This window comes from Phoenix dactylifera, chromosome 9 (assembly GCF_051530095.1).
Source record: "Phoenix dactylifera cultivar Ajwa chromosome 9, Ajwa_hap1_PhDact_Kaust_v1.1, whole genome shotgun sequence".
NCBI classification, from domain to species: Eukaryota; Viridiplantae; Streptophyta; class Magnoliopsida; order Arecales; family Arecaceae; genus Phoenix; species Phoenix dactylifera.
In genome coordinates this window covers 30,641,484-30,656,663 of record NC_143198.1, presented here as the reverse complement: position 1 = coordinate 30,656,663, position 15,180 = coordinate 30,641,484, and the positions used below count along the sequence as shown (strand labels likewise).

Genomic DNA, 15,180 nt, shown 5'->3' with positions numbered 1-15,180 from the left:
GGTATAATGGAGAAATTTTGATGAACAAAGATTAAAGCATTTGATATCAAACCCAAAAGAAGTATCTTCACCAAAGTCTAACTCATCTTAGCCACTACTCCATCATTATGCTATATTTAATCCTGTTCAATGTAAATAATTAACAAATAAAAAATAATATTAGAAAACAAAATTAGTAAAGTATGTATGAGATAAGGAATTTTTTTTGGAACGCTCTTTTTATCCATAGAAAGAGTTGCTTGGATCTATGTCAACTCTATACTCCACTACCCTCCATGCCGTATGCACTAATTTCATATAGCATTGCTCATTAGAGAGCACAGGATGTTTTGATTTATGAAAAAAAAGAAGAAAAGAAATCTAATACCTAACTACCTAATCCATAACATCGGTTAAAGTTCAGAGCTCCAATCAAGCCTCGGGAGCAAACGTAGCCAGAGAACGCAGGCATTTTAGTGACAAGTGATGACGTGCCATGCCTTGCCCGCTTTCCCATCTCATGTGGCGTCGGCATGTCGAGGGTAAAATCAGATTTTAAAAAAGAAACGCACCAATCATCTGTTGTCACGTTGGAGAGATTTTGCGGGGTAAACTACTGGGGCTTCATAGCATGACCCGGATCCGATACCTCAGGCTCTTCGGGCCAGCTTCAAAAACACGTCAAAATTCGCAGAGGATACGTCAATTCCAGGCCGCCCGGACGACACCGTCCCGGTCCCCGTTAAATCAAGAGAATGGGGCAAAGGAAGGAAACGGAAAGAAAGAAACGGCGGCTACCGATCCCCACCTCTCTTTCCGCTTCCCGCGTTAAGTCCTTTTTCCGACCGCCAACGCGCGCCTCCCTTTCCGGCTATTTTCTAGAACTCGGATTCCGCAAGAGCCGCATCTATAAATAGAGCACCCCGGATCGCCCACCACCGTAAGAAAAGACCTCCGAGAAAAAGAAAGGAAAACCCGTCGCATTTCTCGCTTTCGCTTTCTTTGCCGGTTCCCAGAAGTTGAAATCCGTCGGAAACTCGACGAGGAGATTGGTTCTTGGTCGGATCTTTGTATGTTAGAGCGTGGAGAGGGGAGGAGGAGTCCCGGTGAAACGGCGATTTTTCTCCACAGATATCGGAGTTCCGGAGGGAGGAGGAGATGGACCAGAAGCATATACTCATGTCGGCCGTGGGGCTGGGGCTCGGCGTCGGGGTGGGACTTGGGCTGGTCTCCGGGCAGACGGTCGGAAAATTGGTGGCGCCGGCGAACTCCTCGGCCGGCGTGACGGCGGAGAACATCGAGAAGGAGCTAATGAGGCAGGTCCTGGACGGGAGGGACAGCACAGTTACCTTCGATGAGTTCCCTTATTACCTCAGGTGAAATTTTCCTTTTTTTTAAAAAAAAGCTTTTTTAGTTATTTTTCAGCCGTTCTTGATTCTTTTGCACTTCAAGATTCCGTTATTCTGATGGTACATTAATTGGCGTTAAGATATTAATTGCATCGCGAGGGCCTTCGAAAGGGAAAACGTTCTTGATTCCCCGATTCCTCTATTTAATTCAAGGGTTTTCGATTTAGCTATATTTTAGCCGTTCTTGATTCTTTTCAACCTCAAGATTCCGTTGTTTGATGTTACATTGATTGACGTTAAGATATTAATTGCATCACGAGGGCCTTGGGAAAGGAGGCGTTCTTGATTCTCTGATTCCTTTATTTAATGCCACAGTATTCCATTTTAGCTTTATTTTGAGAAAAAAATGGGATTTTTAGGTTTAATGGGTTTTCTTCTGATCATGTTCACAAATCACAATCTTCTTTTTAAAATACAATCTTTATTTGTATTCTGCCGTTCTTCTCATGATTTTTTTTCTTTTTTCTAATTTATCTTGAATAGGAAACTCTGTTCCTGCGGCTCAAACTTGGGTCGGGTGCTTGTAATTAACATATTTTCTGATTGAGTGAGTACACTCATCCTCCATGTCTTCTTTTAGAAGAGTGGCGCTGGCAATAATTGGAATACTAAATACAAGTCATGCGTTCTCGACCCATATCTGCCTTCACTTTGCATTTATTTATTTATGTTTTTATCAGAATTAGACTGGAATTTTGTACATATATATGGTCTTCGTAGCCTCTTTACTGTAAGGTGGATCGATGAATATGGTGTGGATCATGCTGGGGGTCTGACAGTAGTATGACAGCTGATAGTAAATTTAATAATGGATAACAGATGGATCTTAAAGGTGATTAGTGAATCATAGTAAAATGGTAGCTTTGTGGCTTTGATGATAAGGATAATTCTTGCTCTTGAATAGGATGCCCGTGATCCATGGAAATTGCACATTTTATAATCTGATTCAAGCTTTCTTTATTTGTTTTCAAAAATATATTTTTTTTTGTTCTTTTCATATGGACTTTGTTTTTATTGTTATAATCTTGCTAATTTGATAGAAGTGGTTTTGATGGAAATTTATTTGAAGATGACTCATATTACCTAACCTATTGGATTTTTATATAGTCTTCAAAGTGGAGTTTTTGTGTAATGTCACTTCTCTCTCATTTTCCCAACCTTTCTGCTTTTCTCTTCCCCGTCTTTTATCTTTTGCTACACTTTCTTCCGCCTCTTTTCTACTTACATTTTGTTATAAGATAAACAGTGCAGACCAATTTTCCTTGTCTTACTATAGTTTTGTCATTTTGATGTGGTCTAAGTTAGTTAATTTAGCTATAGCTTTTACTGACAGAAATCATACAAGGCAAGTTGCCACTTGGCAAATGATATCGTTTATTTATGCCAATAAAATAAGTAATTTGTATAGAGTGAGAGGCAGCCTCCTCTAGCGGCAATTGAATTTGGAAACTAAGAACACTTTTTGTACACATAGTAGTTAAAACTTTCAAACAACTGATGCACTAATAACTAATATCTATTGCCCCATAAGCTCCTGGTTAGTAATTTTTCTGCTGCCAATCCACATATGACAGCACAAATTGGTTATACTGAATAGTTGGCATGAGAGAAATTGGTGAATTTTGACCAAGTTTTCTTTTCGAGAAAAAGGAAAGAAAACAACAAAAAAAATTGAGAAAAAAGTGACCTATTTCGAGCATTGTGAAAGCTGCCTTAAAGCTTATTTACTGAAAAAGCTACTGGCTAGAAATAGGCCTTAAACCTATTTCTAGCCAGTAGCAACTCAAGAACACGTTTAAACTAGATGAACGTGTGAGCAGAAAAAGCTATGTCAAAAGCAAAGGCACACGTTCATCTAGTTTAAACGTGTTCTTGAGTTGCTACTGGCTAACCCTAATGACAGTGATTCTCTTTTCTTGACTGGCTTGGTTAACTAAGTATTGGTCACGATATGCCCCATTAGCTGACATATGAGCTCATATTAAATGCACTCAATGATGTCACTAGACAACCCTTTTTTTACCTTCACTTTAATGCTTATCTGTTGTGGGGGGGGAGTCATTAACCAGGTCCTGTGGTCGGTCTCATTTCTTATATTATTTATGTCATATCTCACAATTTAACTTCATTATATGGAAAGATAAATGGCTAAATGCGTCAATTATACAATCACATGCATGATGATCCGTTTATTATTTTTTTCACTCTTATATAATTGGAACAGGTGATTGCTTAAGAATCATACCCCCAAAAAAAAAAAGGAATTGATGTAACTGAGTATTGAAAATTGAAGGAACCCTTGATGACATGAAAGATTAAAGCTCAGAGTCATGTGGCATGGCTAGAAAACAGGAGTAGACATGAGATGACTTGGATGAAAGTTGAAACTTCACTTGATTCAGAATCAGGATAATGAAAGAATGAATAAGAATTTAAAATGTTGACCTGAAAAGATGAGATGAGTCTAAGGTCTAGAAATTAACCCATAAAGATGGGCTGAAGCTTGCTGATATGATATACTCGTATTCAATATTCTTTCCCTCAAATATCAATTCTTAGTTAACTACTGATTTTTTAGTTGAATAGAATCTTCTATATTTCCTCTAGGGTACAAAAAAAATTCATTTGAGTTTTTGCTTCTCTCTCTCTCTCACGCACTCACTCTTACTCTCACACTTGCCTGCTTTTTTTTTTTAACCCAGTATGGGACAAGTTTTTTTTGTAACATCGATGTAGAAATTGGAACTTGTAATATTTCACAGTTATACTATTAATTATTTAAGATTAGATTATGTGATGCAGCTTTCTCTTATTCTTTATTTGCTTTTTGATACTAAAAGTACTTGAATCAACTAGCATTAGGTGATGATTTGTGTGACAGAATTTCACCAATGCCTTTTCTTAAAAAAAAAATTTTAAACCCAAGAATTAATGGATTTTCCAGTCATTTGATATATCTAATCTCACCTGATTTAGATTGTGAGCCTTAACTTTCTGGTCATATGACATTACTTTTGATTATGTCTTCCATCTGCCAGAGGTTTTAATGATATTGTATATATATAGTGTAATGCTTCTGTTTTGTTTATTCTGATGGCTTAGCCTTCATGATGTTGATGTCAGTGAACAGACCCGAGCTATACTAACAAGTGCAGCCTATGTTCACCTGAAGCAAGTGGACTTGTCAAAGTACACCCGAAACCTTTCTCCTGCAAGTCGAGCCATTTTGCTCTCAGGCCCTGCAGGTACTTTATATGCAATATATTCATATTTGGTTAGATTTGAAGTATTTGAAATATATTTATAGGCTTGGACTAATTCAAGAGATCTTTGTTTGAAGAGCTTTACCAACAAATGCTTGCCAAGGCACTGGCCCATTACTTTGAGGCCAAATTGTTGTTGCTAGATGTGACTGACTTCTCACTCAAGGTCAGTGGATACAGTCATAGTTTTCTTTGTTTCTACATATTTATGATTTTGATTTATCATTGGGCAATTGGTTACAGATTCAGAGCAAATATGGCAGTTCCAATAAAGATTCTGTAAGAATTCTAAACTTACACAGACAATGTATAGTCTTTTTTTTTTTGATGAATAGGGCACAGACAACTTATAGTCAAGTAGATTTACTTTATTATCTGGAGTAAAATTTAGGAACTAAAAAATATTTTATCACTCTACGATTATTTAATTTCTTTTTTACCCCCTTTCTTTATAAAGACATGAAGACATGTGCTGATATTGTTCTTATATGTTATCTTCATGCAAGTAGTGCATATGCACACATACATGCATATACATACATATACATTTTCTAGTCATTGGTACAGTTCTACAATTATAATGAAATTTTACTCTGCTGTAGAATCATTCATTTTTACATGTAGAATCAAGCTTTTCTTGGAGAGGTTACTTAAATCTCATTATGATATATCCTCACAAGGTGCATTTATTTTTCTGCAGTTTTTTAGAAGATCTGTATCTGAGGCAACTTTGGAGAGAATTTCTAGTTTACTTGGATCTGTTTCAATCCTTCTGCAGAGGGAGGAACCTAAAGGTATTAATGTAGGAATATTTACTTCATGCTCCAAGGACCCTATATACATGAGTTTGTGTTGTTTTTATATTGTTGAGTGAATGCTTTTTGTTCTTCTTCTTTCTCATGATATGATACATCTTCTTCAGGCTGATAATTCTTCTGTCATTATATATTTACTTGAATGAATGCATGGATAGCTCGATTGCATCATAAATATATGATTCAAGAAAAGCTCCAATGCTAGCCATATCTGTGTACTCTAAACTTTTGGCCAAAGAACCCAAGGAGGAAGACAAATTAGTTTTTTTTTTTGCTATTTCTTGGTCTGATTATAGAGATACTGAGATCAGATGGATTTATTTTTCTTGTATTCAAGAAATATCGGAGATAATAGTTTACACTTTACACCATTTCTTGTGGGCCAATGAGTTTAAAAGATTGCAGACCAACAGATAAGCCAGTGGGCTCGGTACAAACCTAGTGAAGGGAAAACCGCTAATATGCGAAGTGCCTTTGCAGGGGGTGTGACGTTGTTGGTAAAAGTTGCTCATGAAGCATGTCAAGTGCATAAGCATAGATTTATCTGAAAGATATGTCTGTAAAAAATATTAACATATCTTAGCGTCGTAGATGACTGACTAGTTGTTATAGGAATTGTTGCTGCCAAAACCCGATTTGGTGCTCGGAAGGCTACTGATGGATCTGCTCTCCGGAAAGAGGAGCCATGCTTGCTATCCTACAGATAGGGAGAGAAATAGAACTCGAAGGCCGTTGGAGCTAATCCAGAAGGGGCCCCCGGAGGGCTTAAGTCAGACTGGGCTCTAGAGAAAAGCAAGGGGAAAGGAGGAGACCAGAAAAATGGAGAGAGAGTAGAATGTATGTATTGTTTTTTTGTGTGATGCGTATGCGGTATCTTTGGGCCTCCTTTTATAGATGAAGAGGCCATTTTCTACTGGAGTTGGGCTCTAGAGTCCATAGCTGGGTGGAGAGCTATTTGAACTTTCCTTATCTAGATCAGCTCATGAATCCAAGTTTGGCTGAAACTAGTCCCTATCTGTGCTACCTATCATCTCCCGATTGGCTGATCTTATTTTGGGCCACATCAGGAATAATATTTGTGCCAAGTGGAGAAGTAAATTAATATTTTTTTGTTATTTCGTTTCTCTACCTCTATAAATTGTTTATATTTTATTTCATTTAAGATCCTTAGGGTTGAGTAATTATGTGGGTGTGATAAATAGTCTGGTAGTTTGCACTTCCATGTGTTGGTGAACTGAAATAATGTTGTAAAGGATTTGGAGATGGAAAGGGCGAATTGGTAGCTTGGTCATTAGAAAGCTTAGTGGGATCCATGATGGTGCTTTTTGGTAAACATATAAGTGAAATGGTAGGATTTAGTTAATAGGTAAGAGATAGAAGAAAGGAAAGAAGATGCTACACTGAATATTCAAATCATGCATCATATGTTACAAACTTAAGATACGCAGAGAAATTGATTAAACTAACTCCTCTCCCATCCCGTGTATCACAGAATTCTGTAAGCAGGTGCACAGATGCCTATTATGCTTCATTTTGTAATTGATCCTTCCTCTTTATAAATAATGTCTCTATTGCCAACTCTTTCTTTAATGAAATAACTACCATCTTTTATGTGTTTGGCCATATCATGCTGAACCAATTTATGAGCTACACTGGTTGTAGATTCATTACAACTTTTTTGGACCCCATGCTTGATACCTAGCTTGCAAAGCAGAATCTTTAAACATATAACTAACATGCACTATCAGGGAGTCGTCTAGAAAGAGGCACAAACATTATTGTGCACATAAACAAAACGGTTGCATAAACAGCTCTATATTAGTTTTGCCCATGAGACATTTATTTATCAGATCCCTTTTTCCTTTTGCATCATCATCATCCTCATCATCATTGATGTAATGTGAGAATTTAGACCTTTTATGGTTTCTGCACATTTCATCGAAAGAAAAGAAAATCTAAAGTATCTAATATTCAGACATTTTAGGGATTTATCTCTATTTTTTACACATTTCTTTTATTTTCTCCCATAAATATTCACAAAAAACTTTCTAACAGATTTTATCTAGGAAATTAAGTATTTGCCTAGATCATCAGAGATATTTAAGTTCTTATGTGTTTCTGTCACTTATCACACCAGTGGTCAGTTGAACTAATCACCTTTATTTCATTTGTCATCATATCTAGCTGAAGGATTTATTGTGATTTATAATTTGTTTCATCCATAATGTATTTATTTTTCATATATTTTCTTGTCAGATTATGATTTTCTCTCAATGTTTTGCCTTCTTTTTGTTAATTCTAACTCATAGGAGTTATTGCAGGATCATTGCGTAGGCAAAGCAGCAGTTTAGAGTTAAGGCCAAGGTATAAAGTTTGATACTTGCTGAATTATTGGTAACATCCAACATGGATAATTCTTTTACCATTTTTTACTTATATGTTCCTTTTTTATTTTCAGGGCATCAGATAGCAATAGCAGCATGCCTGGGCTTCGTAAAAATGCATCAGTCTCAGCTGATATGAATGGCCTTACATCACAATGTGCTCCTGTAAATCCAGGTTACTGCACTTAGTATTTGTAGGACCATCAAAATATAATATGTTTCTGACTGTTAGAATGAATGCACAACCAATTTACATACTAGAGACAATATTATTTTTAGGTTTTCTGATCATATCAGAAAACTTTTAAATTGTCAACATTGCCTCCAAATCTTTGAAATTTGGATCAATTTGTGAATTACTCATTGCTAATGATCACTTATAATTTATTTTAACAACTCATCAGCATGGGATAAGTATATCTGTCTATATAAAAGTGCGGACAAGATTAACTATGTTTCTCATTGTTTGATCATCATTTTTGTTTGTGAAATTACTTCTTCAGATGTCTTGTTTTTCTTTCTTAGCTGCAGATTCGAAGACAGACATTTCTTGCAATAGAACAAAGTTTTCCTTTATAAAAAAATGATGCCTGGTTGCCAACCAACCCTGGTCTTTTCAACCCTATATTCTTCACCGTTTGTTATGCATCTTCAGAAAAAAATGAATAAAAGATAAATTAGTTGGTCTATTTAAGAGTTAAGGGTGTCCATATTTTTTTTTGAGAAGGGACAACTTATCTTCAAAGCAAACCTGAAAAAAGGTATTGCAATTTGCAACTTTTGACTAGACTTTTTAGCTTCGCTCCCTGAGATTACTTTTGATTTATGATATTAGAATGTTTTCTTTGTGGCATCCTGAAGAATTGGATTCACCTGCATGTTACTCTTTTAGTTTACAGGGAAAATTGGAGAAAATGAATTATTATAATTGGTTTTCTTATTTTTGATACTCCTCTTCTTTGCAATGTCATAGTTTCTTCTATCAGTAGGGCTAGCATGTGCCTCCCTCATTTCTTGGGGCCTCAAACTGCCACATAAGATCCATATTATAGCTTATACATGATTTGTCTGTCCTTTTTTCAGTGCACCTTCCTAATTTTCATCAGCATCAACAGCCTTTAGCCTTGGACATGAAAGCATGTGCTTTTCAGTTTTCACCTTGCCTTCATGAATCACTTATTGACCACACCACCAATATCATCAGATAGTAAATTCTGATCTTGAAAGAAACATGGCACTGCTTTTTGATGGAGTGATTGGGTCATTCTCCCGCAGGATTGTAGGAATATGAGTGATTGTAGGAATATGAGTGTTGCATAAATTACAAAACGTAATCACGACAACTAACACGATATGGAAGGTATTCTTCAATGTTCGTAGGCCTAGCTGATCTTCTCCCCTCTGGAATTCTTGTCTCTGTCTAATCATTCAAGTTAACACATGCATGTTGCCAATAACTTGTGCAAGTAGTTTAAGGATATCATCATGCTGCCACATAAGTTGTTGCTTCACTTGGCTATTGTCAACCAACTCAACCTTCTTATATCAAATTGATGCAGGATAGCACGGAGAAAATATCTCTTTGGTTTGATGGATGATTATGTATTGCAATAAAAATTATGTAACAGCTGCTGAGATTCACAACTTGATTTGTTTTCAGGTTTTAGTTGACGCATGAGGATGGTTTTCTTACGGACATTTTAGTGTGGATATCTTGGAGAACTGCAGGGGATCCATGGTTTGGATGAAGTGTTGATGAGGATCTTTGATCAATCAAGCCAATTTAGTTTAAACATGAATTATGGAGGTGGACAAAGGGCAAGCTAAATATAAGAATATGTAATGATGATATCAAGGAGTTGGGAATTAAGCTTTAGGTGATGATTTTAATAGTCTAATTTAAGGAAACGGGGGGCTTGAAGTATCAAATTAGTTAGAAAAGGATAACTTTACTAGTAACCACCAATAAGTATATGGGGGAATCCTCATCTAAATATTGATAAATCATCACTTCAATGAATAAAGTCATCACCATGGAAGTCTCTCAAGTTTTATTTCAAATTAAGTCAATGGCACATGGGGAAGGTAACCTTCTTATATTTATTTACTGGGTTCCTTGTGGATCTAGGACATATAAAGAAAAAAGAAATTCTACCAAGGGGGCAAGTAACTGGTCCTGTTAACACTCACAAGGGAGTTGACTAGTTAGCCCCTTAAGCGCCTTGTTAACACAAGAAATAAAGGCTCGAGCAGCCCTATCCAAAAGAGATTTACTAAGCAATCTTAGAAATGGCCATATGGATTAACCTTAAAATTATATGTATTTAAATAAAAAAAAAACCTAAAGCAACCTTAGACATGTGATGCTAGTCAAATGATATAGAAACCAAGATAGGCCAATAGGATTTTCTAAAGTAACATACTGTTCTTTTAGCAATTGACTTTGAGTTGTGGCTGTTACTGCTGGGAAGATGCAAGATATGATGACCTCTGAAAGGTAAACATGATTTTCTTTTTTGGGTGGTGGTGGGGGTTGGGGGTGGGGGGGGAGGGGAGGGTTGATCTTCTTCTGAGTTCATTATCTTCGATTTTGGTATTGGCCCACGGCCCCAGCTTACAATTTTGTGTTGAGGAGGAGATGGACACTATAATATGTCACCGTCATCAAATTGTTGAACAAGTATTATTTGGAAAGAACATTAATTAATACTCAAGAGATGGTTGTTATGGCTATAAATGACACACTACCTGCGTAATCTTTTATTTGTAACTGTTTCGTTGGCCATGTGTTTGGAATGCATGATATTTAGAATTCATTTGAAAATTGTATCTTTTGATCAGTTTCTTATGGATTGACTAATTTCTCAGCTCCTCTCAAACGCACCAGCAGCTGGTCTTTTGGTGACAAGGTTCTTCTACAATCACTTTACAAGGTATTTCTTTTACTCTATCCTGTTACTTTCTATGGTCTTATCTTTCCTTATTCTGAAAACATTTTGTGGCATGACTATTTTGATTGCTCCATTTTTTGAATCTTCGGGGTTTTGTTAATTTTGATATTGCCTAGCTCTTGGAAGGATTCTGATCTTGAGATCACTGTGCAGGTCTTAGCTTCAGTGTCAAAAAGTAATCCCATTGTCCTATATGTAAGGGATGTTGAGAATCTTGTGTACAGATCACAAAGAATATATTCTTTATTTCAGAAAATGCTGAAAAACCTTTCAGGACCGGTGTTGATACTTGGTTCAAGATTGTTGGAATCTGATAGTGATTATAGAGATGTGGATGGAAGGGTCAGTAGCCTGTTCCCTTACAATATAGAGATTAAGCCTCCAGAAGATGAGACTCATTTGGTTAGCTGGAAATCTCAGCTAGAGGAAGACATGAAAATGATACAAATTCAGGATAATAGAAACCACATTACAGAGGTGCTTGCGGCAAATGATCTTGCGTGCGATGATTTGGGCTGTATCTGCCTGGCAGATACAATGGTTCTCAGTAATTACATAGAGGAAATTGTCGTGTCAGCTGTTTCTTACCATTTGATGAATAACAAGGAGCCTGAATACAGAAATGGAAAGCTTGTCATTTCTTCGAAGAGGTCAGTTGGTATATAGTGAATTTCTGGTTTGTTTTCTATTGGCCTTCCCCCCCTCTTTTTCTCTTATTGCATGTTTCATATAACAGTTTGTCCCATGGATTAAGTATATTCCAAGAAAGTAGGCTTTCTGGTGAGGACACTATAAAGCTGGAGGCAAATGTTGAGTCAGGGAAGGTATGCATGGTCTTTATGATCGGCTTGTAAAATGTGAACAGTATAGTGCTCTGCTTAGCTGAAAGATGATATTATACTTATATCGTGCTTGTTTGTTAGGAAGCTGTAAATGAAGATGGTGCAGCTGCAGCTGTGGAAAAAGCTGAGAAAATGGCACCAGGGGTGAAAGATTCTGAGGGTTCATCTCTACCACCAAAAGCACCTGTAAGTTTTCTTCTTTCTTGCTTTCTTTTGTGATAGTCTGATGTATACAAGATTAAACGTTTTTCTGTTATGCATGTAAGAATAATTTATGGACTACCTTTTATATTAGGCAGAATTCTGTTAAATATTAGTTTATTTTCAATTTCATAGATAATGTAACAGGGCAGCTTGGATTCAACAGACTAGAGTATCCCCCCGCTGTCCATCTATTCCTTAACACTTGAGAAAAGAATCTAGATAAAGAAGTCAAAGGAAGGATTTAAGGTTAAGAAGATGAGTTCCATCTTTCACATATTCTCAGGAAGAAACGAAATTTGAATGCAATGCTTTATTCATTCTTTCTGCATAAATATGTGAATTTTGGAGTTGTTGTTTTGCTAATTGTAATCAATGGTATGAAAGACTGAGAGTGAACCTTTTGTGCTGTCCTATTTTTGATTGAGGTCCTCAAAGGTAACCCCCATGTCCCCTTCATTTAGAAAATGGTTGTTAGATTCTGCCAAACTTAATTAACTCCATTTTTTTTTGTTTTTTCTCCTAGCAGGAAGTTTCTCCAGACAATGAATTTGAAAAGCGGATCAGACCAGAGGTCATCCCAGCGAATGAAATTGGGGTGACGTTTAATGACATAGGTGCCCTTGATGAAATCAAAGAATCTCTTCAGGAACTAGTGATGCTTCCCCTTCGACGTCCTGACCTCTTTAATGGAGGCCTTCTGAAGCCTTGCAGAGGAATACTGCTGTTTGGGCCACCTGGAACTGGGAAGACAATGCTAGCCAAGGCCATAGCAAATGAAGCTGGAGCAAGTTTCATCAATGTTTCAATGTCCACTATCACGTCAAAGTGGTTCGGGGAAGATGAAAAGAATGTCAGAGCTTTGTTTACACTGGCTGCTAAGGTTGCCCCTACAATCATTTTCGTGGACGAGGTTGATAGCATGCTTGGGCAGCGAACTAGGGTGGGAGAACATGAGGCAATGCGGAAGATCAAGAACGAGTTCATGACCCACTGGGATGGGCTCTTAACAAAGTCTGGGGAGAGAATCCTTGTTCTAGCAGCGACAAACAGACCATTTGATCTCGATGAAGCAATTATTAGGAGGTTTGAGCGCAGGTTTGTTTGGTTGTATATCTTATGAGAATAATGTTTGGTTTTATATTTGCATCATGCCTTGCACAAGAGCTTGATATAGTTGCTTAGTTATGAAAACATGCCTTTTTCCCAACTCTGATTTCCTATATCGGACAGAATCATGGTTGGACTACCATCAGTGGAGAGCAGGGAGTTAATTGTAAGGAAACTTTTGTCAAAAGAAAAGGTTGAAGAAGGACTTGACTACAAGGAGCTTGCGACCATGACAGAAGGATACAGTGGTAGCGATCTTAAGGTTTGTATGTTTCTTGTGGCATTTAGCATCACGGAGTGCTTAGTGATTAACTTGAGGCAATTGTTGAGCAGAACCTATGTGTGACGGCAGCATACCGCCCTGTTAGAGAGCTAATTCAGAGAGAGAGGCTTAAGGAACTGGTAAGACTTAACAGCTTCTGTATTAATATTTTCTAGAATCCAGTGTGTCAATTTTGAAATATTGCTGACCAAGCAAATTTGCCAGATAATTCTGTTCGAATAAGATTTTTTTTTTTTCTTTCTGTGTGGATGTTTTCCTCCTGTTCTTTGAAAAAATTGTGGCTTGCTAGTTTGAGGTTCTCCAGATAAGCACATCAGTCATCACATATGTCTATCTGCCCACTTTTTCTAGAATGCCATTGAGGATGAAATTTCGTTTCACTTTAAACTCAATCCTGTTCTCAAAAATATTTCAGGCTCCAGGCTACATCCAACCTATTTGCTTGTTCTGTTTTCCTCCTTTTGAGAACCAAGGAGGAACAAAAAATATCATTTTTAAGCATAGTTCATTTATCAAGGTGTTTACTAAACTTTATTCTAAAGTTTGCTCTTGAGCCATTAAGAGGATTTTTTATATTAATTTTAAAAAGCCTAATTCTACTAAAAATCTTCATTTCTTTAAATATTTACTAAATTTTATACTGAAGTCCCATAGGCCACTTCTCTGATACTGATTCCTGTTTATGACATGTGAGGCCCAGATGAATTGCTGTGAACTCATGTATTATGGTTATTCGTTCGTCTCAGGAGAAGCAGAAAGCTGAGGAAGTAGAGAGTTCAGCAGAGCGTTCAGAAAATAGGGAAGAGGATGGCGAGCAAGCAATTACCCTCAGACCATTAAACATGGAAGACTTGAGGCAGGCAAAGAATCAGGTGAGTTTATTTTTTCTAGTGGCTCCATGTGCAAAAGACATGTCCACAATCCACATTGACATGAACATATAGATACATATATGTACATGCACACACTGATACACACATATATGTGCATGCATGCATGCATGCGCATACACATATCTGGGCATGCACATGCTCTCTCTGCATGTGCGTATGCCCTCTGCCCTCATTGGTTGTGGCCTGACAACATTCTGGACAAGCTTTTGCGGAGTTTTGGTCATGAGTTGGAGTTCCATAAGCTGGACCAGTGTCTTTCAATGCCCATGCTGCAACAAAACCTGCATTCTGATGAGGAATGCTAACTGATTGAGACGCTTGTCCTCACTCCAAATATACACTGTTTGAATCTGGATATGCTACAATGCATGACCGGACTCCTAGATTTATGGAATAACTTTGAGGTTAAACATTATAACTTTGCATTCTCATACTTTCCTGACAGATTAAAGAGCCGTTCATGACCATTTTAGTGTGCAAATCTGTCCCATCTGTGATCCATATCTCTCTTTCTTTGTATCAACTATGCTATTCTGCACTCTCTATCTTTTCACCTTGTCTGATGATATTTCTATATGCATATATATATTCAAATAAGACAATATATTTTCTCATTGATTAATTAAGAAGAGAGTCAGGTATTACTTTGATGGCCAGTAAACATGCCTATGTATTTGCCAAATTTTCTAATGCAGGTTGCTGCTAGTTTTGCCGCTGAGGGTTCTGTGATGAGTGAACTAAAGCAATGGAATGATTTACATGGGGAAGGTGGCTCGAGAAAGAAGCAACAGTTATCTTACTTCCTATAAAGCATACATGTATATACAAACCAGTGGAAACAAGATTCGCCCCTAAATATCACCAATCGATGATGTTCAAAGGGACCATGAAGTTGCTGGTTGGCTTCCAGCATTGGCGAGCATTTCAGTAGTGGTGGGGCTTGCAGATAGAAAACTGGTATAATGTTGCATGGCTATATGTCAGAGGTAATTTATACCCATTTAGGATGTACTATTTTTCCAAAATGATATATTATCTGGTATGCGCGTA

The 15,180-nt window shown here is 37.1% G+C and overlaps 1 protein-coding gene across 2 annotated transcripts; it reads left to right on the top strand.

Annotated features, from left to right (window-relative positions):
* The first annotated feature begins 754 nt into the window (after window positions 1-754).
* Window positions 755-15,180, top strand: LOC103709011 (uncharacterized). Of its 2 annotated transcripts, none has more exons than XM_008794165.5 (16): window positions 755-1,355; window positions 4,512-4,633; window positions 4,729-4,817; window positions 4,895-4,930; window positions 5,352-5,445; window positions 7,788-7,830; window positions 7,925-8,025; window positions 10,719-10,783; window positions 10,955-11,451; window positions 11,538-11,625; window positions 11,725-11,829; window positions 12,374-12,942; window positions 13,078-13,216; window positions 13,288-13,356; window positions 13,984-14,109; window positions 14,826-15,180. In XM_008794165.5, exons 1-16 carry the CDS (start codon window positions 1,138-1,140, stop codon window positions 14,937-14,939), a joined length of 2,475 nt encoding a protein of 824 aa, XP_008792387.3. In that variant the 5' UTR covers window positions 755-1,137; the 3' UTR covers window positions 14,940-15,180. The 2 variants fall into 2 exon arrangements, with proteins under 2 accessions (XP_008792387.3, XP_008792386.3); XM_008794164.5 differs by having other exon boundaries at window positions 12,371-12,942.